General features: G+C 41.6%; 2 protein-coding genes across 8 annotated transcripts in view; both read left to right on the top strand.

Moving 5' to 3' along the window:
* The first annotated feature begins 1,520 nt into the window (after positions 1-1,520).
* Positions 1,521-14,408, top strand: stard10 (StAR related lipid transfer domain containing 10). Its single transcript, XM_076100967.1, has 6 exons — positions 1,521-2,362; positions 8,915-9,062; positions 9,226-9,329; positions 12,353-12,473; positions 12,913-12,965; positions 13,249-14,408. The coding sequence occupies exons 1-6, from the start codon at positions 2,204-2,206 to the stop codon at positions 13,453-13,455; spliced, it is 792 nt and encodes a 263-aa protein (XP_075957082.1). The 5' UTR covers positions 1,521-2,203; the 3' UTR covers positions 13,456-14,408.
* A 3,145-nt stretch (positions 14,409-17,553) lies between these two features.
* Positions 17,554-24,273, top strand: part of arap1 (ArfGAP with RhoGAP domain, ankyrin repeat and PH domain 1) — a 42,295-nt gene continuing 35,575 nt past the window's right edge. For 5 of the 7 annotated variants that reach the window (XM_076099960.1, XM_076099961.1, XM_076099953.1 and 2 more), the window contains exon 1: positions 17,554-17,684. The gene's annotated coding sequence lies outside the window, so the exon portion shown is untranslated. Of the gene's footprint in view, positions 17,685-23,455; positions 23,577-24,273 lie in introns of those variants that run through there. The other 2 variants (XM_076099954.1, XM_076099955.1) reach the window with 2 other exon arrangements.

The raw sequence follows: 24,273 nt of genomic DNA, 5'->3' as shown, positions 1-24,273 counted from the left end.
AAAATGTAAGGTGTTCCACTTTAGGTTATTTGAGCCTCAAGATGTCGTGAGAACACCCACAGATCAAATTGAGTGAAGGAGGCCGATAATGGGCTTACACACTCCAAGATGAAAGGAGGGAGAGCGATGGGACAGAAAATGAGTGAGTGAAAAAAAGATGGAAACAAAAAAGGCAAGCAGAGTGAGGGAATAACACAGTGACACTTCCAAACATATTGCATGATAACACATTTAAATGGGTGTAGTTCTCACTATGCGAGTTTATACCTCGTGTTACTTGATGCGGTAATGAACAGTTCACAAGGAAGCATGACCCGAAAAGTGAACGACTTCCAAATAGGCTACACGTCAGCCTACAGGAGCCAGGCGCGCCCCCGCTGCTACCTGAACTAACTAGTTTGCACACAAAAAAAGTGCGTGTGCGTGGTGTGATAGCGCGGGTTGCGTTCAAATACTGTCGGCAATATGAAAACGACGAACAAACAGGGTGACCATACAGGAGTTTATTGCATGTTTAAACTGTAGATAGTTTGTGACCGGTCAGTGTTGTTCCCACAACTTGGAAATGTCAGACCACACAACTCTTATGACATGAAATGATCCATAGGCCTATTCTCTGTCCTGCTATTCAACAGATCAAACATGTACCAAGTGTGAGCGTGTTGCTGAACTTTCATTACAGATCTGCTTTCAAAGGTTGCGCTACACTTTCATCTGTTGGCTGGTGTGATCTTTTCTCCAGCGCCAATGTTGTGATCTTCCATAACTTGTGCAGGAAGAAACAGTTTTATACCACTAGTTTGATGAGTTCCTTACACCACTGTCACATTACTGTTGGTACAACCAAATTATTATGATACGAAATAGGCTTATCAAACTTAATTTGATGTGAACATAATATAACTAAGTATCTGTAGGCTACTTCTTGTGTAACAGGTAATAGTAGAGTAACGTTACCGGAATGTTACCATCTGTTTCTGATTAACGTTAATTGGCTAAAGAGGTCAAGCTAATCATAATGCTCCATAACTCTTAAGCTTTTCATCACGCGTGAGTGATTCAAAACAGCCAGGACGAACAACAACGTGAAGCACTTTCAATTGTTGAGTGAAACAAACAAAGACAATACAAAAACAGTTTTGACCAGCTGCAGATAGACTATACAGTCTGTAAGCCAACAACAAGTTATAAACTCTGGCCTTGCCCATACAGATGTGGCATTACATGTCTTAATGGCCAGCTGTTTTCAGGATATTTTTCAGCCCTTGTGTCTTTTTAAATAGGGTCAAATTAACCACATTAAATAAATATAAGTATGGATAGTACTATTTATTGCAAGTTTTCATTCAGCTGTAACTTTACAAATACAAAGAACAAAATATCTTGACAGGGCATAGCTGAGAGCTTTACGAGGAGCACCTGAAGGCAGCACAGGGAGGCGTTTCCACTGTGTAACTGCGTCGCTTGCCTGTGCAGCCTGATTTCTCCACCCCTCCCTCCCTCTCTCCCCCACTCACATCCCTCTCTTCCTCTTATTTCTCACCGCATCTCCTCCACCACCTGCCACAGCAGCGACGCAGCGATGGAGAACCGCCGCAAATGATCGCAAGCTCACGCAAGACTTCACCAGAGAGAGAGAGAGAGAGAGAGAAATAAACACAGAGGAGTAGACAGATAGAGAGGGAGACACAGAGATAGAGAAACGGAGAGACGTGCGGAAACAGAAACATATGGTTCGTCTGAAGTGCGGCTGTTTCTGAGGACTGCCTAACCGAGCTGAAACTTATTCAACCACCGGGATCAACTAAAAGCCGCATTCGTTTTGACACTTCTTTGCATTCCTTTGTGTGTGTGTGTGTGTCCTCTCACCTGTGCTAGACTGCGCTTTATTCACCTCTGTTTCATTAGTTTGTACAGGCTGGACTGCGGTTGTTGCACCTCCCTGAACGCGCACACATACACGCGCACTACACTGGTCATCACAAGACGCGGTGCAGCCCGCAAAAAGCTTCTTGCAAGGAGGAAATTGAATCAGACAAATTATTCCCACAGAAGAGGAGTACACGAGTGGCTGGCGTCTCTGCTTCTCTTCATTCTCCCCCGGCTCACCGTGCCTCCTCCGGGCCCAACAGGAGTCTCCTAGAGCCCCTCTCTCTTCTCCTCCTCCTCCTCCCCCCTCCTCCCTTTCCCCCGGTAACGAGCCATGTCTGGACGCACCGTGACCATCCCGGACGACCGGGCGTTTGCCAGCTTTAAGGCGGAGTGTCTGTGCGAGGAAGGCTGGAGCACAAACCACAGCAAGGGGGACATCACGGTGTGGACCCAGGGTCTCGAGGAGGGGAAGTCCATCCACAAAATCAAGGTGAGACTGTTTCACCTCCGCACAGGGACGAAACAGAAAATAGGGGAAGTCCTCAGCATATGTTAAAACAAAGTCTACATTTGATCTGTATGCTCATTTTCTATTGGGAGGAGGAAATAAAGAAGCAGTGCTGTGTAATCGGGCTGGCAGGGAACTGCCTTTTCTAAATTCCCATATGATTAAAACTGCTGACATGCTTTAACTGCTCCTTTTTTGCTGCATGGTAGTTGCAGAGGCTTCTACAACCCTCTAACAGCTCATTGCATTTCAAAGAAATGTATTCAGATGACGTGGCATATTATATGTTGTCCCTTTTTTTTTTTATAATCACACAAACAAATGGGTTTAGTTAATAGTCCCGAAGTAATGCTGACAGTGCAACTGTAAAGCCTGCAGCATGCAACTTTTTTTCAATGTCACTGTTTAGTGAACACATCCTGTGTTAGATCCACTCATCTATTTATAAATGTGTACAGTGGCTGGGTTGTGAATTTGTGCCTGATGCACACTATGAGAAATCCCCGGTATAGAGAAGTGACAGCCTCAGGACTCAGGTTCTCTTCTCAGGGGAGTAGATGCCATTAACCTCTGGCAGTGAAACTATTTTCAAATCTCTAAAGCAGTTGTATTAGGTAGTGTTGAGGATAAGATTTCAGCTTACTTTGTTGACTTGGAGTTAGTTCTGCATACAATGTGTCATTAATTTAACACATCACGGGGAAGTGAAGAAGAGCTGAAATAGTGCAGGAGACAATATAACTGACAATATTAAGGTTAAAGACATTATTTTGGTAACTTGTGATGGTCGTTTGTCATTATTTGTAGGTATTTTAATACCTACCAGTTAGCCAGCCCTAGAACTGCATTAGAGGACAGTTTGACATGAATACAGTAACACAAGTTGCAGTAGGTGGAAACAAATGTAGCTCTGATCATTGTTTAAGTAAGCTAATGTGAAAGTGCTTCCCTATCTAGTCAAATAGCAGTCGTGGCAGTTTATCTCGAATGTGAATGTTTGTCTTGGGAGTCGATGTGGAGGCGTCATCAGGAATGGCTGTGTCACTTTAAGCCATGGAAAAACTGCTGTGTACCATCTAACACGTTATATTTGATCTCGTCATTAATAATGATTCGTTAGTGTTCCTGGACAGAGACCCATGGGAACAAAATTAATTCAGCACATTTGTGGCATAAACATACATGAATACTAGATGATTAAAGAAGTTTGCACACGTTAAGATAAAAAGTGACAGTTTAATGCAATTTTAAGCTCCTTTATCATTGAGATTATCAGTTATTTGAAGAAAATTACGGGGATGAATAATGTGTCAATGTATAAAAAGCTACTTAGAGTCCATTCATACATATATACTTAGGTCATATATAACTACTTGGGAAAAAAAAAAAGTGAAAGATTTTCATCCTACAGTCTCCCCTTAGCCTCACGCCTGACTGACTGGCAATTTAGAGCTCAACTGGCTCAAATCTCCTAAATCTCCTAAAGTGTTGTCACTTTCACTTTAAGACCGATTTAGCTTCACAGCTGACAGTTTTTGGGAGGTTGCTTCTACTTTTCCGACCTGTGCAGGACTTTCTGATCTTTCTGAATTGTGATTACTGTAATTTTACTCTGGGATACATTGCCCTCTGTGTAAACAAGTATGTAAACGTGTGTGTGTGTGTGTGTGTCTTCCTGCTGGTATATCCGGGTCCAAGGAGCGTGAGCGAGCCACCAGGTGTTTACTTTGTTAAATAAAGTGGAGTGTGTGCATGAATGGGTGTGTGTCTGTGTCCATATGGGTGTGCAGGAGCCACAGCAGCAGAGGGATTTTCCCAGCCCCCATCTATCTACTGTATCTTTTACCTGTGAAGCTGGGTCTTGTGTGTGTGCGTGTATGGGGTGAACGGGCCAATCAGGAGAGTGTAAAATGGTCTAATTTGTGTGCAGAAGGAGAGGTGTATCATGCCTGCATCAGCTGGGTAATACGTGTGTGTGTTTGTGTGTGCGTGCAGTGGTTAAGGACAGGTGTGTTTCCTCGGGACAGCTCAGCAAACAGAGACAAGTAGAAAGTGCACATGGACACACATTTGGAGTTTGAATGGGGCTCCTATCTATACCTGCCACTTTATCTTTATGTAAATAAGACAGGAGCTTTATTTATTTATTTATTTCTCCTCACAAAATGGTGACGTAATTGTAGTTGTGTGTTAATGAGGCTGATGGTGTGTATAGATCATGCTTATAGATGTGTGTGAGTGTGGGTAAGGGTAGGGGCATGCAGCGGTGCCACAGATACTGCGCTTCTATTTATAGACGAAATAAAAGGATGCATCTTTGCTGATGCATTTTGAATGATTAATGTCAGTGTTGAGCATGAATAGCAGTAATATATATATTTATCCAAACCTGAGAGAGAGGGAACAGTCTGGCAATCATTATCATTAGCAACCTAATTATCATCAGCCCCATTATCGCCATTATCCTTGTCATGTTCATCTATAATAACTTTTGGTATCACAGTGTAATAACAGTAGCCTTCCCATCATATCATTTGTCAGCACATGACTCAATGCACAATGGGTGTGTGTTAGTGTGTCGGTGGTTTTTGGTTACTGCAATAGTTTGACAAACTGCATCTCTGCCATACACACACACACACACACACGTATATACATATACTGGAGACTCCTGGGTTTGCTTTCTCACTACTGACACACAGGGAAGCCCAGCTGTGAATCACACGTTACCCACTCTTCCATTTTCTTTATTTTTTTTGTGTTCATAATTGTCTTCTGCAATCATGCATCACCACCCAGAGGAGCAAACGATGAGAGTACAGAGCGAGGGATGGAAGACGGTGGCGGATAGAGAAGAAGATTTGGTGAGACAGGGAATAAGGAAGAGAAGGAGTAGTAGGTGGTGTGGGTTGGATGTGGAAAGGTCGGAGGTCATGGGTGTTCTGCGTGGGCAGTGGGCGCAGTGTGGACTCGGACCTGGCATGCAGAAAAGACTCACCAAACCATACACACACACGTATTGTTCGTGTACCTACTTGTCTGCCTTTTTGTCTCCCTCCGTCTCTGCTTTATCTCTCTGAACTCCCTTTCACCCGCCTCTATCTCCGTCTCCTTGCTTCATCTGTTGACTTCACTGAATTAGTGTGTAATAGAATTAAGCACACATGTACTTAGCTGGCTGTAGGTCTGCATTCTGCACTGAATGCCTTCTGCTCCCCACAGTTCTCTTCTTTTGCCTTTTCATTTGGGTTTTGCTTCTTCTTCCTACTCCTGTTTCAGTTTGCCTGTGAACACAACACATTCATTATTCTCCCTGGTCTTTTGTGACCTGCGAGTCCTCTCCATTCTGTCTACACATGGATATCAAATATAAGATCATTATTTACGTATGGTTGCCTTCTGTAGATATAATACATTGCAGTATCTGTTCTTTTTTTTCTGCTGAGTGCTTTGGCACAGTCTAGTTTGAAAATCCCATCATACTGTATGTGTGATTGTACTTCCAGTGTGGAGAGTTCTTGGTGGAGAGTAAGAAATAAGCCTTTAATTATGTAACAAGCTAAGCATCAGCAGGACTCATAATGCATTATTGTTTCCCTGTAATGTCAATCTGCAGTCATCCCCTCATTCTGTACCCCACACTCCCTCTCTTAATGCTCAGAGTCATCTCTGGATAATAACAGAATACATGTGAAAAGTTTTAACTATTGTATTCAATAGACCGACAATGAATTAGTTCAGGCACATCAGTATCGGATGACTACCGACGTTTGAACAGTCGATGAGCTCGTCTTTGTAATCTTCCTCCTCCATGTTCTGGTTTCTTGAAAACAGTGCCGGAAACTTTACTTACTTAAAAGTTTTTATACTCCAAAGTCCTGCATTCAAAATGATTCTTAAGTAAAGTATAGAAGTTTTAACAAGAAATTACACTTAAAAGTACTCATTATTTAGAAATAGTATAATAATTATTTACGTGTGTATGTAAGTAAGCCACGTTCTTATTCTGTACCTGGTCACGATTCACTTGATTTCGATGACTTTATGCATTTGGTGTACAGTATAAAGAGCCATGTCAGTTCTAAATAATAACAGAGTTATTTCCCGTACAGCAGAATAACAATGTGTGCAGCCAGACCTTTTGTTTTTTAGTGCAGACACAGTTTGTGGAGATCGGTCTGACTTTGCGAGACAATTCTTCTTTTAGGCTGTCATATGGAGGGGTTAATTCAATTATACTGTATGTTTTAGCATCAAGGCCTCAGCTAGTGTTGTTGTTGTTAAAGGCACCATAAAAATAGACTTTATGGCAGAATTGTGTGGGATTGTCCAGGTGTACCTCGGGGCCTACGAGTCTTGGATAAATGAATCTATAACAATGTATATATTAGTTGATCACATGCAGCTTTAGCTGTCATATAAAAATATATAAAATGGAAATACTCAACTAAAGTAAGGAGTCTAACGTGACATTTAAAAAAAAAAAAAAAAAAAAAGTTTCTGTCCATATTATAATTACCACTCTCTGACCTTAAAATCATACATCAGTCTCTGAACCCAATCTACATTTCCTTGTTCTCAGTGAAGAGATGGCATTTTAATTTAGATATATATATATATATATATATATATATATATATATATATATATATATATATATATATTAAATTGAATTTGACAGCAGCAACAAGTAGGCATAGCTCTCATGTTGTCATGCATTTCCAATTTGGATTTAGAGGTAGTAAATTCAATTTCTTGAATAAGTGGGTTGGAAGCCAAAATGGGATGTTGAGATTTAAAATGATATCTGGTCTCAGGACAATTTACTTCACTTCATTTGGGTCTTTCTGAAATGGTGCCTTTTCAGTGTGTCTGTCAGTACCATTAGTAAGCAAATGCTTTGCATGCTAATATGCTACACTAAGATGTTAAACATTATAATCAGCAGCATGCTGATGTTAGCACCGCTGTGGCTAAATACAGTCTCACAGCTGCTAACATGGCGCTAGACCCGTAGCCATGTCATGTTACTCTTTCATATGACAGAATGTAATTGAATTAAAGGACTTTGTAGATCCATATCTGAATGAGCACTTCAGATAACAATTTTTAAAATGCCAAGTCCACCAAAGAGAGCTGTACAGCCAAATGTAGAATGAAGTTGGTGATCATTTTCTTTAATTAAGCCCTCAGGAATCAAGGGGAGGAAGATAGTGCAGATAGAGTTTTAACCCTCCAGGGCTGATTCGTAATGGGAGTTAAAATCGCCTGGATCAGACAACTACCTGCAGTCCATTTCTTTCTCATTCACTCTCCTCTAGCTCTGTTTTTCTTTTTCGGCCCTCTTAGCCTTTCACGCTTGTTCTTTGTGTCTCTCATCCTCCATTGTTCTGTCCTTCTTTGTTGTTATTATTAAGACTGATTCCCCCTGGCAATTGTAACTGTAGTAACGGCTTTACTCAAGGGCTGCAGACCTCTCTTTACACAGGGTGTATGTACAGTGTCATCTACTCCAAAGGTGACATAGGCAGCAGTCCCTATGGTTTCATTATAGGCCGTGATACACGACTACATCATACTTGTTTCAAATCAACAAGTAAGAATGTTGCTTTGAAATGTATCCATATAATGTATGTGAAGGTTGTTTTTAAAGTAGATTTTAGGATGTTTATGGCCTCTAAAAATCACTCCCTGCTGTTACCTTCACAAACCATTTGACAGACTGCGTTTGTGTGTGTGTGTGTGTGTGTGTGTGTGTGTGTGTGTGTGTGTGTGTGTGTGTGTGTGTGTGTGTGTGTGTGTGTGTGTGTGTGTGTGTGTGTGTGTGTGTGTGTGTGTGTGTGTGTGTGTGTGTGTGTGTGTGTGTGTGTGTGTGTGTGTGTGTGTGTGTGTGTGTGTGTGTGTGTGTGTGTGTGTGTGTGTGTGTGTGTGTGTGTGTGTGTCGATCCTATAGTGACTGTATTGTTTACCATCTAAGAGCTCAGGTCAAGTAATGGCTTATAGGTCATCAGTGGCTTTTCTCTTAATGCTAATCCTAATTTTGTCTTTCTCCTTCTGTCTCTCTCTCACACACACACACACACACACACACACACACACACACAGTCTCGATCGCTGACACTGATATACTCTGATCATCTTATGTCTAATAATTTACATGTCATTTATGCCCGCAGTTAGTTTGAAAGTAACACACACACATACACACCTGAGTGTGTGTGGATTTATTTGTTCTTTTTGCACACCAGATTAATACGGATGTGGAATTGTGTGCTCGTCTTTGATGCGTTTGTGTTTGTTTCACACCCACCTTTGTCGGCATGAGTAGCGACAAACTGCAGCTCTACTTTACTGTGCGTTTATGGGATGCAGCTTCATTAAAATCGTATGAGCTCTAAAATGTTCCATGCGTTATGTATGGTAAACTCAGTAAATCTGGATTAGTCTATGGTTCATTTATGTCAGCTCGGTACATTTTCTTTACTGCCTAAAAATAATCATTCTGTCCCTTTCTTTTCTGTCTCTCTTTCTCAGTGTCGGATGGTGTGCAAGGACGTGTCAGCTGAGACCATGTATGACGTTCTCCATGACATTGAATACAGAAAGAAATGGGACACAAACGTCATCGAGACCTTCGATATCGGGAAACTTACAGCCAATGCGGACGTTGGTTACTACTCGTGTATGTCCCACACTCGAGCGTAAACATAAGCTGTTCACACAAAGCACTCATTTGACACTAATATGATTTGGGGCTGTGAATGGAAGCAGAGAGACACACACAAAGTGCCCATTGATCTCCAGTCCAATGTTTTGTTCATCAGATTGCTCTTGTATGTTAACAGGGACATGTCCAAGTCCTCTTCGGAACCGCGATGTCATCACGCTTCGCTCCTGGCTGTCAATGGGGAAAGATTACATCATCATGAACTACTCTGTCAAACATGCCGTGAGTGCGCGCACACACACACACACACACACACACACACACACACACACATACACTTATGTACAGAGCTTACACATGCTCAGCTGGGGCCCTGCTCATTCACCCCTTCAGTACTCTGTACATATGTGTTCAAAGGTGCATGACCCGTTTTGAAATGCGTGCACATTGAGTCGGTGAGCCGACACAAATGTTGATCCAGTTTAGCGAGCTTAAGGGCGTTGCGCTGGATTATAAGAAGTCCTTAAATATTTGTGGAGAGGCGGCAATATAAAGGTGTGTGTGTGTGTGTGTGTGTGTGTGTGTGTGTGTGTGTGTGTGTGTGTGTGTGTGTGTGTGTGTGTGTGTGTGTGTGTGTGTGTGTGTGTGTGTGTGTGTGTGTGTGTGTGTGTGTGTGTGTGTGTGTGTGTGTGTGTGTGTGTGTGTGTGTGTGTGTGTGTGTGTGTGTGTGTGTGTGTGTGTCATTTAAGACTACCACGGCATCCAGGAAGTAAAGAGCGTTTGGCCACCTTTCCAAAGAGAGAGCACGCTCATACCTCCTGCTTTTAACTGGGAGAATGATTGATATACTGTGTGCTGGCACTGCTTCACTTTAAGTGTAGGGTAGTTAATGTGATTCTGTTGAATACGTTGTGTTCTTACTTCAGCTTCCAGTCTTGCTTTTTAAGAACTAGAGTAATTTGAATGCCAAAGGCCAGTAAAGCAAACAGACTGATTAGAGAACGCTGAGTGACTTTGGGTTTGGAATCTGGCCAGATGCCTTTTTCTTTGGCTGTATGAGGAAGAGGAGGAGGAAGAAGTACAATAACTCTCCTGTGTGAAAGATTGTACTCATCACCTCTCTCTGGGGCCGCAGCAACCGTTTAGTTTCATTATCAATTCATCTTCCGATTTTTTTTTTTCAGCTAATCTATTGTTCGGTGTACAAAATGTCAGAAATATTTAAAATGTTTTCGCAGAGTTCTAAAAATAAATTCAGTTTACTATCCGATGAGACAAAGGAAAGCAGCAAATCCTCACAATTGCAAAGCTGCATTACTCTATTGATGAAGCAATTTTCACTATAGTTGCCGATTATTTTCTGACAATCAACTAATAAACCAAGTAATTGTTTCAGTTGAACATCTCTCAATCTGACTTCCTGTCTTTTCTGCCTCGTTTCATTTTCGTTTCTTCTCTGGCTCTCTTGCGTTTCTGTCTGTACTCCTGTCTTTGTTTCTGTTTCTCAGTTTTGCTCGCTAATATAATGTTTACAAAAGGATAAGACGTCTCATGTGACTCTCAGCTGTTGACTTACGCCTTCCGCATTCCTGCATCAACAAGTGGTTACGAACATAATAGACGTTATGTGTGTGTGTTCTGTGTGTGTGTGGGCATGGCTGTGTGTCTGATTACCACTAGAAGTCGAGAGCCTGACCTGTGGAGTGCAGCTTAAGGGGATCTTTAGTGGAGTGCTGAGTTTACACGTCCACCTCCAGGAGTCAGTCCTTTTTATACTGTGTTTGACTCTAAATGAATCTGTTTTCTTACACGTGGTAAATAACTGTTTTTTCTGTCTTTATATTTGGACCATTTTTCAGCAATCATCCTTTGAGAGCCATCTGCCACTTCCCCGTAGTAACTGTCTAACTCGTAAGAGGGGCCTATATATATATTAATATCAGGGCCACAGCTAATGACTACTCTGGCAGTTGATCTATTGAGCACTTTTTTTAGCAGCATAGCTCCAGGGATGGCAGTGCTATTATTGGATGGATGGAATTTTCTCTCCAGAGGATGAAGCCCACTGACTTTGGTGATACCTTGATTTGTTTTAACAATACCTGCAAAACTATAGACATTCCCATCAGCCTCAGCTGTACTTTATGATTAGTGCAAATATTGGCATGCTTGACCTGCTAAACTAAGATGGTGAACAACATGGTAAACATTGTACTTGCCAGACATCAGCAAGTTAGCATTGTCATTATGAGCATGTTAGCATGCTGACGTTTGCGTTTAGTTCCAAACACCGCTCTGTCTACAGTAAGTGCAGCCTCACAGTGCTGCTAGTGGCTGTAGACTCTACTCTATGTCGTGTTAATTCATCGGTGAACATATAAAATGTCAAGAATAACATTGTGAGTTACCGGAGCCCAAGTGTTACACCTGACCAACAGCCAAAAAACACAAAGTTAAGTAAATGTTCTTAGATCAACTTATTTCTGATTATAACTGATTATCAGGTCAGATATGGAGTTTCCTGGTAAAGCGGATGTGTCAAGAGACGCCTCATCGGTGTCTAATGCTTTAAATCCTAGCGTCTCTTGTCTACATTATCTTCAGAACATAATGTTGTCGCTGATTTCCCAGAAACCTGCAGATGTAATGAAAGCTGTCATTGTATTGTCAGCAGAAATTCCTTCAATGTAGCCGACTACTAGAGGTGCAGGCACTAAAAATGTGAGTCAAATCGTAAAGAAATGATGAATCAGTTGTATGAATTTTTCCTCTGATAAAGGTTCTTTAGCCGACTGCTGCTCTCTGTGGTTCTTCAGTGCTCTGCGGTGTGCCTGTCCCAATTAGTACTGGCTAACCAGTGCTATACTTTATCATCATGAATAATAATCTCAGATGTGTAGTCAAAGGAGCCCGCAGTGGAATAGTCGGCCTTTACTCCTGAGTAGTGTGGACTGGATTTGGATCAGAAATACGACAAGAATCAGATTGATTGGCAGCAACAACAAAAAAACCTCCAGAATCCTAATGCTTACCCTGCACAAAGTATTTCAACCATTTGACAGATTTGACACTAAGAGCTTAAGACACGATTTTATTTTTTTAAGTCCTGATTTTTGAGTCTTATCTGCTTCCAAAAAATTAAAGAAGATTTTATAGGGTTTCTTGTTCAAGGTTGATCCATTCATGCTCTGAATAAGGATGTTAATTCCAATACGAACCCTCATCTGTACGTTCAATTCAATTTCAATTCAACTTAATTTGTATAACCCAATATCACAAATTTGCCTTGTTTATTGTCTCCACAGAAATACCCTCCTAAAAAGGACAAGGTGCGAGCGGTGTCCAATCAGACTGGCTACCTGATCCAGAGCCAGGGACCAACCAACCTCTGTACCCTCACTTACATGGCCGAGGTAGATCCACGAGGTAACTAACACACACACACACACACACACACACACACACACACACACACACACACACACACACACACACACACACACACACCCAAGGTCAGATTTAACAGTAATGAATAAATAGCAGTTCACACAGAAGACTGAAGGACACCGGTACACAAACACACACCCAGGCGCTTCACACAAAGTTCTAATGAATGATTCATTCCCCTGCCTTTATGTCAAAATGAGTCGCCATAGTAACCACATGAAGGACAGAATCTATTTCACTCTGGCGCCTGGCTCCGTATTTAATCCTGAATGACATGACGTGTAATAAAGAAAACTTGAAGTCCCTCTTTTATATCTTCCCCACCCTCCTGTTTTATTCTCTTTCTCTCTCACGTTCATTCTCTGTCAATCTCACCCTGTTCACCGTCTTCGTCTGTTCACTCGGTCTCTCTTTGCAGGTTCGTTACCCAAGTGGGTTGTCAACAAGTCTTCCCACTTCCTTGCTCCCCGCGTAAGTCTTTTGCAGATTAACACAGATTCTGTGAGTGAGTTGTCTGTTTGGTGACGTGTTAATCCACAGGTATTTATACAACGAATAATCAACAACCAATATTCTCTCCTACACATTCCTGAAACATTCTGTTTTCAGTATTAGTTTGTCTGCTTGAGGGTGTGTGCGTACTTGTTGAAATAAGGTAAAGATTCTCTGGAGAGCAGCCTGGGATGGAGCAATCCGTTTGTGATTAAAATAATGTGATCTTACCCGTGTAGTTCATCTATTTTGTTCTTTCTAGGCGATGAAGAAGATCAACAAAGCATGTTTGAAGTATTCAGAGTGGAAGCAGAGACACAACCCTGGTTTCAAGCCCTGGCTCTACCCCGAACAGACTACATTACCCAGCATCCCGCTCTCTGAGCTCAGCATCCAGCATGCCGAGAGCCTGGAGAATATTGATGAGAGCTGCCTGGCTGAGATCCAGGGGAGAGAAGACAGCGACTAAAGCATACTCACTCGCACACACACGGTCATGTGTTCATACAGTAATGCAGGGTTAGAAGCATGCCTGATACACATCCACAATTAGACTTATGTATATGTGATTCTATATGTTAAGTATGTGTGTATGCAAATGCTGTTGCACATGCAGGCATACTAACAGGCACATGTATGTAACCGATCATGCACATAGACAAACTCATACTTGACCAACTCCATCCCATACTTGCATACATAATGTATGACCTCATACATGCAACATAGATGCACTCACAGATACACACCCACCCTCTCACAAGGGGCACCGGAAGCTACTTATTTTTAAGTCGGTAAACTCATACTCATTGTAATCAGAAAGTGATATTTCATGCCCCTCCAAGGGATATCAAAGTTTTCTAATCAGGACCTATGCAGGTTATCATAGCAAAATATATTTTCAGTAAGATTAACTGTTGAAATGTTTACAGAGTAACCTGACCGTGGACAACTAGCTCTCATTCAGAATATGAACAGTGGATTTCAGAATTATACTCCTTTATCTGCGAGTTATGTATACGATCTATCTAGTAGGAAAACCTCTCAGTGCACCCCCCCCCCTAATGCTCATGTATACAGCAAGTACACATATGGAGACACATCATTAATTTAAACTACATTTATGCACTCAGACATATATACACACACCCTTAGTGTCGTTCTGCCCATGTTGTCTCTCTGTCACTCATCATGTGTCTCCATGACATCTTGTAAGCACATAATAAATATGCAGGTGTGCAGAAGGCAGCTGGAACCCCATAACCTGCAACCCTTTCATACACACACACACACACACACGCACACACACACACACATACAGATTTTACACACGTACTGTCTGCTACTCTAATTGAGAGATGTATGAATGTATGTAGAGTTTGAAAATTAAAAACGTATTCCTACAAAGGTTTTCAAATTTCACTGGTGAGCTGAGTCACTTTTTTTTTCTGTGTGCGTGTGTTTTACTTGCGTCAGTGCTTTTGCTCGGGTCTTAGGCTGCTGGTTTGCATGCTGATGCTAAAATATGGTTGATCTGCTCCCATTCACACATTGTTTCGGTGACATACACACACACAAGAGCATTGATTACTACACAGCCATGATTAGAACAGGGAAACATCATGACATACAACCTATTGATGAACTGTTTTACACTCTTGGAAAGTGTGTATGTGTGTTTGTTTGTATGGTTGCATGCACTCGGCATGTGTGTAGCGTTTGTGTGCGCAGTGGCCTGGATGAGAATGAGGAATCCCCCAATCTGTTGGCATGGCAACTCTGTGATCGACTCGGCACCGAAGGGAGACAAAGCGAGGAGAGCTTTCCTGTCACAGTGGAAGTGACTTATTGCAGGGTGTCTGCCCCTGTTTCCCTGTGTAGGATCAGACTAAGAGCCCGTATAATGTACATGCACCACATGTACAACGGCTACAATTTCTGTTAATTGGACGACATGACACTAGTCTTGCGTAACACGTACTGGCACACGGTAACATGGCTTGTAAGTATGGCTAAAGACCGCATCGAACACATTGGCTACACAAGATGAGATAATTATTTGAAAGTCCATGAAGCTATCTGTGTCTGAGTGCCTCAGTAAGAGGAGCATAGCACTGCATAGTACACAGTAACCTCATGTTTCTTTTTATTTTGCATGTCATCCTCTCTGACAGTTCCCTTTTTGCAACATCCGCCTCTGCATATGCACCACCTAATAAATTATGAATGATGAAGGAAAGAGTATGCGAGTGATGCAAAAAGGCATGAGGTCTATACAGCTCTGGTGTTCTTTCCATACAGCTGCCTTTGTATATAGTCATCCATCCATCCTCAGAGTCCTAATGAGACCTCTCACTCAGCCATCACCATTGTGTGCATGTGAGTGTGTGTGTGTGTGTGTGTGTGTCAGAGGAAAGGGCTGCATGTGCACGAGTGTGTGAACTGCGTGTCCCAGAGGCATCCCTGTATTGTCTTCCACCCGCCTGCCTCCGCAGCAGGAGGAGACGTATAAGCAGCACGATGGCCGGCATCCCTCTGAGTGTGTGTTTCTGCATATGTGTCACACTGCCACCCACACAGCAAGCGGAACCCACCAAGGCTGATAGTCTGGTGATGACTCATCACCAGCCCTGCGCCTCCTTCTCTCCTCTCCAACTCCCTCTCCCTCCACCTCATGTATGCTCCCCCTACTCTGTTGCTCAATGTCTCATCGTCTTTGTTTCTTTTCTGTGTCCTCCTCCCATCTCTATATCATCTAATAATTCATCCTTTCATCTTCTTCCCATCCAGGCCTCACTTCTCCTTTCATCCTCTTTTCTTCAGTTCTTTCCTCTCCTCCTGTTCCCCTCTTCTCCTTGTTTTCTCTTCCTCTGACTCTCTTGTTTTTTACTCTCCTCTTTTTACTTTTTCTGAATCCAGCCATTTGTTTTCCTTCATTTATTACCTTCCTATCCCCTCTACAGTCTCCAACTTGTTCATGTTCCTCCTTTTGCTTTCCCTTTCCTGCTCTTTTCACCTCCCTCTCATTCATCTTCAACATTTACTCCCTGCTTCCTCTCTGCCACGTCTCACCTTTTTAGTCACCTGTTCCTTCCATCTGTCACCTTTTATGTCCTTCCTTCTTCCTACTTCCTTACCCAAGCTAATCTTTCTGGCACAGTCCCATGATCTTTAGCCGAGGTCAGAAGTAAAATGAGTAACGTACTACTGAGTCACTGACTTGTCACACAGTCAGTGTATTGTTCATCCCGACTCCTGAAGATATTACCCTTTTACTCATTGGGTCTTTGGACTGGCTGTGAGGGACATGAGGGAACACATTGAATAATATTTGTGACTCACACAGAAACACAAAGGCCACAAAATATGCATATTTCCCCTTCAGCTCTCTAAAAAAAAGGTTTGACGGAGAATATGACAAACTCACAAGTGGGATGTATTTAATTCATAAATGTTTTATGTTCGGGGTCTCCTGGTACGTCATTATAAGTTATGGGTTTCAATTTAGTCTAACTTATGACTTTTATTGCATGCCAGCCTCCCTTGCTCTCAATTGCTTTCATGAACTGACTCTTCACTCCGGCTGAAATACAATCAAAGGAATCCTCTTTAATAATTAAAGGGCTATTTACATGCAACATTCTCTTTCTACTATAAATCCTGTTTCCCCCTTTATTATTGTGTGTTTTTTTTTTTTTTACTTGAAGTCCTTTGAAATTCTCTCCATAGTCTACTAGGCTCAACATCATGATGGTGAGTGGTTGCCCTCTTCTGGTTCCTATGGGACCTTACAACAAATCACCAGCCAGTCTGATTTAACACTGATCTGAATTCCACATCACCCCCACCACCTCTCATACAAATGATTTCTATTCCTGCTCACAGTGCCGACTAGAATAAACCTGTTCATACCACCTGCTGGGATTATGGAAAGGACTGAAACCCATGCAATTATAGCCACCTCTCATTTGGCTTAAATGCTACAGTAACAGTGTTGTTATTTCTAAGATTCAAAGTATGTAAATCAGTAACTGGTGAATTTCCCCAAATAAAACATCAAAAAAAATGTATAAATATTTAATTTGATTCTTATATATAAAACGAGTTAGCAAACTTTTTTGCTCTCCAAGACAAATTAGGTATATAGGTCGACTTATATACACTGTAAAGTATAATGTGTACCTTGTAGTTAATTGTGCGTAAACGCTAATATCTGTATGTCTTCTATGACTGTCCTTACAATAGTTTGTGATTTGCAGAGGGTAAATACTTTACACATATAGCATTGTGTGCGCTATGACTCCTGCCAGTGGGATACAGTTAAAGGGCATTTGCGTGAAAACAGGCAGGGCTGTCCAGGCTTTTTCAGTGGTCACATGACGGCCCGGACGGAAGTTTTAGCAATTTTATCACATCCATGTAGCCATAGAAACACCGGGGAAACATAGTTGCTCGCCTTAAAAAATAAAACGGTGCAGCGTTGAATGTCAATACATAGATTTATTTTGAAACGCACAGGCGGAAGTGGTTTACTTCCTTTGCTTTAGCTTCACACACACTGCCCGTTCTGAGAGTTGTTGCTGCTTTTTTCATCCGTGTGAGAGAAAAAAAAAACGTTATCGGCTATTTGACGGACCTCAGCGACAAACGGCAGTCTATTTCAGTGGAGTTGAACACTTTGCAAACACTTGAATAAAGGTAAGTGAATGACGAGAATGTCTTAACTTTTTAATTTTTTTTTATTAACAGAGAAACTTTCCCCAGAACAGCTGATAAGAGCAGGTCGCGGACTAAAGACCATAAAACCACACACACATTGGACTCGTTGAAACAGACACACACTTGTATGAATAGTCCGTCGACTGCTAAACCCAGTTGTGCATTTAGATTTACGGTACTAATTAGTGGAGCAATTATTCCCGACCTTTAGTTAATAATAACTCGTTAGATGTTGTTTGGTGGTTGTTGTTGTTGTTGTTGTTGTTGTTGTTTGTTGTCTCTATTCAAGCGGAGAGGAAATAGGACTGCTTTCGACGGGGCTTGTTTATCCCCAGTGGGATTTGTCATTTCTCTGGATGAAGCATATGGATGAATGGACTATTTATTTAATCATGGTTTTTAATAACCAAACGTACAGATGGAGTAAATCGGTCACACCTGTGGGAATGGAGCGTATCATATATGCCTCTCTTCTTCACATCATGGTTTGTGACTCTGTTGGCAGGTGGACTTGTGACAGGTGGTCACACAGGACTAGCATTTGTAGACTTAGAGCAATGATTTCTACACTTTTTCTCAGGTTGGACCCAAACACTACAGCCTAAACAGCTACAATCGATTACACAAACACACCTCGCTGCTCATGGATGTGTGTGTGTGTGTGTGTGTGTTGATAAGATGTTATCAATAGTGAAACTGTTTGAATGTCTTATCAGATAAGTTGTTAAGTGGAAACTGTGATAGTTATTCTAGTTATCTTTGCTAATCTAATGTGTGGTAAGTAGTTGCAGGGGAACGTAGACTTTTTGCGTGGGCTAAAAGCCTCGTAGTACAGTACATTTTTGTGCACAGTTCAGTAATCTCACAGAAGCAGCATAATTGTGTACCCAATGATGTATGTTCTGTTATGTTAAGCAGGGCATACGGCTTCCTAGGACCATTTACAAGCACATAATTAAAGCATGGATCAAATAACCTTTGTATTGCCAAAGAGCAACGCAAAAAAAATGACTCATATTCACATGGGAGCCTGGCAAAAGTAGCTGTCAAACAGTACCATTGCCCTACTGACCCTGTTTTGTCCTGTAGAGTAAACTGTTTATTAGTGAGCCTGTGACTGTCTGTTTTTGGCTTTTAAGTGCACACAGAGCAACATAATGTTGTGTTGTTTTTTTCAAGGCACGGATATAAGTGTGATTTTTTTTTAAATTTGTTTTTGTGTCTACCAGTAAAAGACGCAAACTATGCTAAATGGAGCTAATTCACATCTTGTTTTAGATGGCTTGTTCTTCTACCGAGGATACATATGCTCTGAATTATTGATCAGTCCTCAAGTTGCAGCTGAAACTTTGTCTGTCTGTCCCTATCTCTGTCTTATCTTGCGTCTACCACTTTTCTGTCTTTTTTTTCCTCTCTCTCTCTCTCTCTCTCCATTTCCTTCTGCGTCTGTCTCATACACTCACATGATTACTCGCTACTGAATCACTCCGCACTGAGGTGAGAGGGAGAGCATCTCACTGGTTCAGAGGACACGTGGAGCCGCCTGCAGGTTGTAACAATTACACAGGATAGGCTAAATGGAGAGCCCAGTTGTGCAAGAAGTGAAAATTACATTAATTCAGCTTCAAGACTACATATTCAGAGGGGAAGAGAATTTTATTACTAGGCATTGTTTTTAAAGCCGTGCTTAATGAGATGTGTACGGGTAATCATTTCCAACGTCTGGGTTTTTTCATAGCTGTCAGAGAGTCAAAACTTTTTTGCTGCAGTGACTTAAGGAATGGACAGTCGAGAGAAAAACAAGATACTCCGAACCTATTCTGTTGCAAGTTTGTAGTATACACACACTTTATACTTGCGGTAATATCAGTTCACGTCCACCATGGCAGGAAAACATTGTGACCCGCAGAACATCACACTCATTTAATTTAAAAGTTGTTGTTTTTGTCACAGGCTGAGGACTTTGGTCCCATCAAGGGACTCGTAGGTTCAATGTGGCCTGTGTGTGGGTTACCATGGGAAACGTCTTTCTGTGACATGTTACACACACATACACACACACACACACACACACACACACACGCACACACACACACAGGCTTGTTCACTAGAGGACATTGTTCAGATGCGTTCCTTTACTGGCAGGACTGAGTCACTATTTAGTTCTAATTGAAAGTGGGCTGAAAAGAGCTGTGTGTCTAGTGGATGGTATGTGAGTCATGTCCCGTGTGTGTGTGTGTGTGTGTGTGTGTGTGCGCGTGCGTGTGCATGCGTTTTGCTTATCCATAAGTCTGGAGAGGCACCAGAGCAGAAACCAAAAACTGGTAGCGTCTGTTGAATATTGTCACAATTTAATTTTCAACTTAGTTCATCAGGTGGCTCCAAATTAATGTGAACAGAAACAGTAGTGCAGTCTTGTGCATTTTATTTTTCAACGACCATCATGGAGGAATGCAAACAGCAGCAACAAAACAATTCTCTGGGCAACATGGCCGACAGCTTTACTTCAAAAATTTGAAATCAGGAAAACCCGTTCCACTAACTTTGACTGTGTTTGAGCACCAAGCTTCACTGATGTCAACAGAGTCCACCTTTAAAACAGATACAGTAATAGATATTTGGGAGATATTGTTATTTTTTACATGTACTGATAGAAACGTTTGTAACCGTTGCAACAAAGGCCCCCAAACTGGGAATGTTACGGTTAACGTAAATAATGTGTCTTTACTACGCGGCCACCAAGATGTCCTACATTTAGTTCTTTGGGACCAAGATATGTACTGAGTGTTGCATTTTAAAGTTAAGAAAATGAACCTGTTCGTGCCCTCTGGTTGACATACTATGTGATGGAGACATTGTTTCTAAATGTCTCAAACATTCAACATTTCAGTACCGGCATTTCACTTAACAGCAAACATAACCTTTCACCGGTATTTCTACAAGTATACTCAAAGTAGGATATTCATGTGTCTTAGTAACACACCATGATATTGATGCCAGTGTCTCAATCACACAATATTGCGATATATATTGTTAATCTACCCCTCCCTGTGGTTTTTGCCACACACTTATATGTACTCTCACACAAAGGCCTTGTTGCTCTTGAAAGGACGGGTTAAAGGAAACCGTTACTTGTTTTGGAGTATTTCTCAAGACTTCACAGTCGAGGGGTAGTGTATAAAGACAGCTGGACAGCATACACAAACTTAAGTACATTACACATTATCGTGACCACATCGTCGTCATTCAGCACCCTTTGCAAATTAAAACGGTGTTTGCGGGTTAATAAGACCACATTTTCCAGGATATCAGTAATAACCGATGATGATCATGCGCGTGTGTCTCGGTACACATAGAATTTACAACATTACAACATGACGCTTGTGCAATACGGTCAGTGTTTGCAATACACTGAGTGGGTATGACTTAAGGAAAGAATTGGCACTATTGCATTTCACTATTATTACAATTCAGCCAAAAGTCTATAATCAGTGCACTGCAGTCAGTGTAATTTCCATTAACAGCATAACGTATTTCTGCTATCTAAGTAAGGCTATTTGTTTAAGTCGATGTGTCTGAGTAGATCTAAACATTGTGTTGATATTTATGGCTAAAAAAATGGTTTAGCATTGTTTACTGTGCCAATAGCCCGTAGAATCAGTGTTTTTGTGATAATGCATATGCTGTCTGCTACATGCAGGTTAGAGTTGAAGCCTGACGTCAGCCCGCACTGATCAACGTGAACAGAGCAAATGGAACATCCTGGCTCTCTGCTTGTGTGTCAAATTGAAAGGGGATATGAGCCTGAAACACAATTTCTGAGGCCCCACCAACTTCACACAAACAATGTTATTAGGTGAGCACTTGTGTTAGAAAGTGTGACCAGATTTGACCAGTGGGCCCCCACCATGCGTTTCCCTCCTTCATGTCAGTGTGCGTGTATTTTGTGTGTTGTGTGTTGTGTGTGTGTGTGAACTTTCCTAGGCAACAGAATGTTCCATTGTGAAGGCAGCACAGAGACCCTGTTATTGGCGGCTTTCTGAGTGGGAGGAGGGAGCGCAAAGCAAGAGGGCGAGAGTGGAGAGAGTGTGGAGATAAATAAATTGAAATGTGCAGAGAGCAAAATGCTTTTTTGAAAATATCCTTGTTTGACACTTTACCGACAGCCAAGGTGAAAAGATCAATATCAATTTTATCTCTCTGCATTGAGTGCAGAGAAAGGTCCGAGTAGTGTTTTGCGGAGCTGAAGCACAAACACAGGAAGCAGGTCTGTCAAAAGTGAAAGAGTAGCCGTTGCTACATCTCCTAAAAGGTTGTATCTACAGGATACATCTTAGGCAGCAAACTAATCATCAGTACATTAAAGAGGCAGCCAGGTTTTGTCCAGAGTTAGGACAGCTGACAATGTAAAACTAGTAATTCTGAGATGCAGAATTCATAATTCCGGTCCTGGATCAACTGAAGGATGTGGGCCATGAAAGTAAGTCTTTTGGATGGAGGACCTCAAAGCCAGGAGGATGAACTTGCACTTTTTTTTTTTTTTTTTCCAAGGGAGGTTGTTTGCCTCACAGAGACCAAAACAAAAGGCGTGTTTGTTAGCTGTTCGGCCAGAAAGTTTTGAACTATGTGAGTGTGTAAATAACAGTGGTAAACTGGAGTTTTCTTGTGTTTCATGATATTACAATGCCTTATTTATACACATGATGGATGACTGGCAAACAATTCACAGAGATAATAGTGAATAAATGTCCACATAATAGGCCCCATAATGCCTTCAATCCAGTTCTTGCCAGATGTGGTTTTGAATTTGAGCGTTTATTAAGTCGCTATAATATAAAAAATGCAGCACAAAGGATGCTCAGAAATACAATTTATATACATTTTCTCCTGTTTTCTCATGTTCATTAACCTGCCTGCAGTCATGTCTTAAAGTGGTGCTCCTTACATCTGGTACTGTAGGAAGTTTTGTGTCCGTATTAACGCGGCATCTCTTTAAACTGTTATGCAGACGACACACAGTTGTACGCTACAGTTAAGCTTAGTGTGTTGGGTTCTCTACAGGATTGCTTGGTTGGTCAAAAAACAAATGTCAAAATCAAGTCTGTTGCAACAAAATCGCAATGTTCTCAAGGTTTTTATCACCTTAAATATTCCATAAGTAAAAACTGCTTTACATTTTGGAGCCTCAGAGATTATCTGACATGCTTTTATCTTGTCACTCCTTGGTTATTGCAGCAGTCTTGTCACTTGTCTTAGTAAAAAAACTTTTGAGCGGCTACAGACTGCAGAACTCAGCTGCCCGACTGGGTGTTATTCAAAGAGAACAGTTTTCATTTGTATTTCTCACCCTCTATATTAGCATTTAACACTTGTGCCTCATTTCTTAAAGACGCCCACGCACACACACACACACACACACACACACATACACCGAACACACACACGCACACACACACCAAACACACAAGGCTGATTAAGGGCTTTTCTGGACAATAGTGCTGAGGTGAAAATGTGTGTTTGGTCAAAAATGCTGAGACCTGCTACTTAAATGTGTGCGTGTGTTCAAATGTCATATTTGGACTTTTGTGCGTCTCCAATGACGGTAGACGACCAATCGCACTAATTTATGGTGTGAGTTAAGTTCCTCAATTCAGAAATAGGAACTGCAGTTGATCAGAGCGTAAGATTCACCCTGTCCCTGTGCTCTGTGGTATCTGCCCTGTCAGAGGAAGCTTTTGACAGGAAATGAAATGTCCTCATTTGAACACACTCACACACTGGTGAGTAACACGTCCCGGACTGGTCTGTGTGGGTTACTGTGTGCTCGCTCAGCCTCCTCCACCCTCACATCTGGCTACCAAATGAAATCAGGTCCATGTAATATTTTTTATTTGTTGACTATTTTGCGTGATCTGTTGCTTTTCAGTCAGCTAATGCGTCTTCTGTACAGTTACATTTAATCTTTTCATTTTCAAGTTTAACCATTAAAGTTCTAAACTAGATTAGGCCAATTAAAAGTTGCATTCAGAGTAACATTGATTGTTTTACATGACATCATGACATAAAGATGTATCAGCCTGTTTCAAGTGTAGTTTAGGCTGTGTAGTTTCTTAAGAGGCTCGCTCTAAGCTGTGAAGAAAGACTGTTTGTGTCTCTGTCTGGGAAATGAGCAGCTTCCCTTGTGGTCAAAAGCACCAGGCAGAGATAAAGTGGTGTAAAAGCGGTCGGTGTTATAATTAATGATTTTGACAGCAACAAAATAGCTTTTGGAGGCATGTTCCGAACGTGTTACACCGTTTAGAATTAATTTTTGCTCATGGTTTTGTCAAAGCTCTAAGTTTGTGCATCACAGCGGTCCTTACGGAGCTATTTGCTACGGTCGGGCAGGTTTCGCCACATGTGAATGCGGACAGCTGGCACTGCCTGCTCTGCTGCTTGCTGATTAAGGCCTGGCAGTGTGACTCGTCTGCAGAACTTAACTCAAATCTCAAAAATTCTAAAATATATGCTAAATGTATACTGCATTAGAAAACCATAACCTTGAGTGGATGGTACGTTAAAGAGAGTG

This window comes from Anarhichas minor, unplaced genomic scaffold, assembly GCF_050575085.1.
Source record: "Anarhichas minor isolate MPS153535 unplaced genomic scaffold, ASM5057508v1 ptg000026l, whole genome shotgun sequence".
Taxonomy (NCBI): Eukaryota; Metazoa; Chordata; class Actinopteri; order Perciformes; family Anarhichadidae; genus Anarhichas; species Anarhichas minor.
The sequence above is the reverse complement of the archived record's forward strand: the minus strand, read 5'-3'. Positions and strand labels throughout refer to the sequence as shown.

Excerpts from the sequence above, each read along its gene's own strand:
- stard10 (XM_076100967.1), top strand. The coding sequence starts at position 2,204 with ATGTCTGGACGCACCGTGACCATCCCGGACGACCGGGCGTTTGCCAGC. Across the intron at positions 2,363-8,914 it reads AGTCCATCCACAAAATCAAG|TGTCGGATGGTGTGCAAGGA; the intron begins GTGAGACTGTTT and ends TCTCTTTCTCAG. Across the intron at positions 12,966-13,248 it reads CCCACTTCCTTGCTCCCCGC|GCGATGAAGAAGATCAACAA; the intron begins GTAAGTCTTTTG and ends TGTTCTTTCTAG.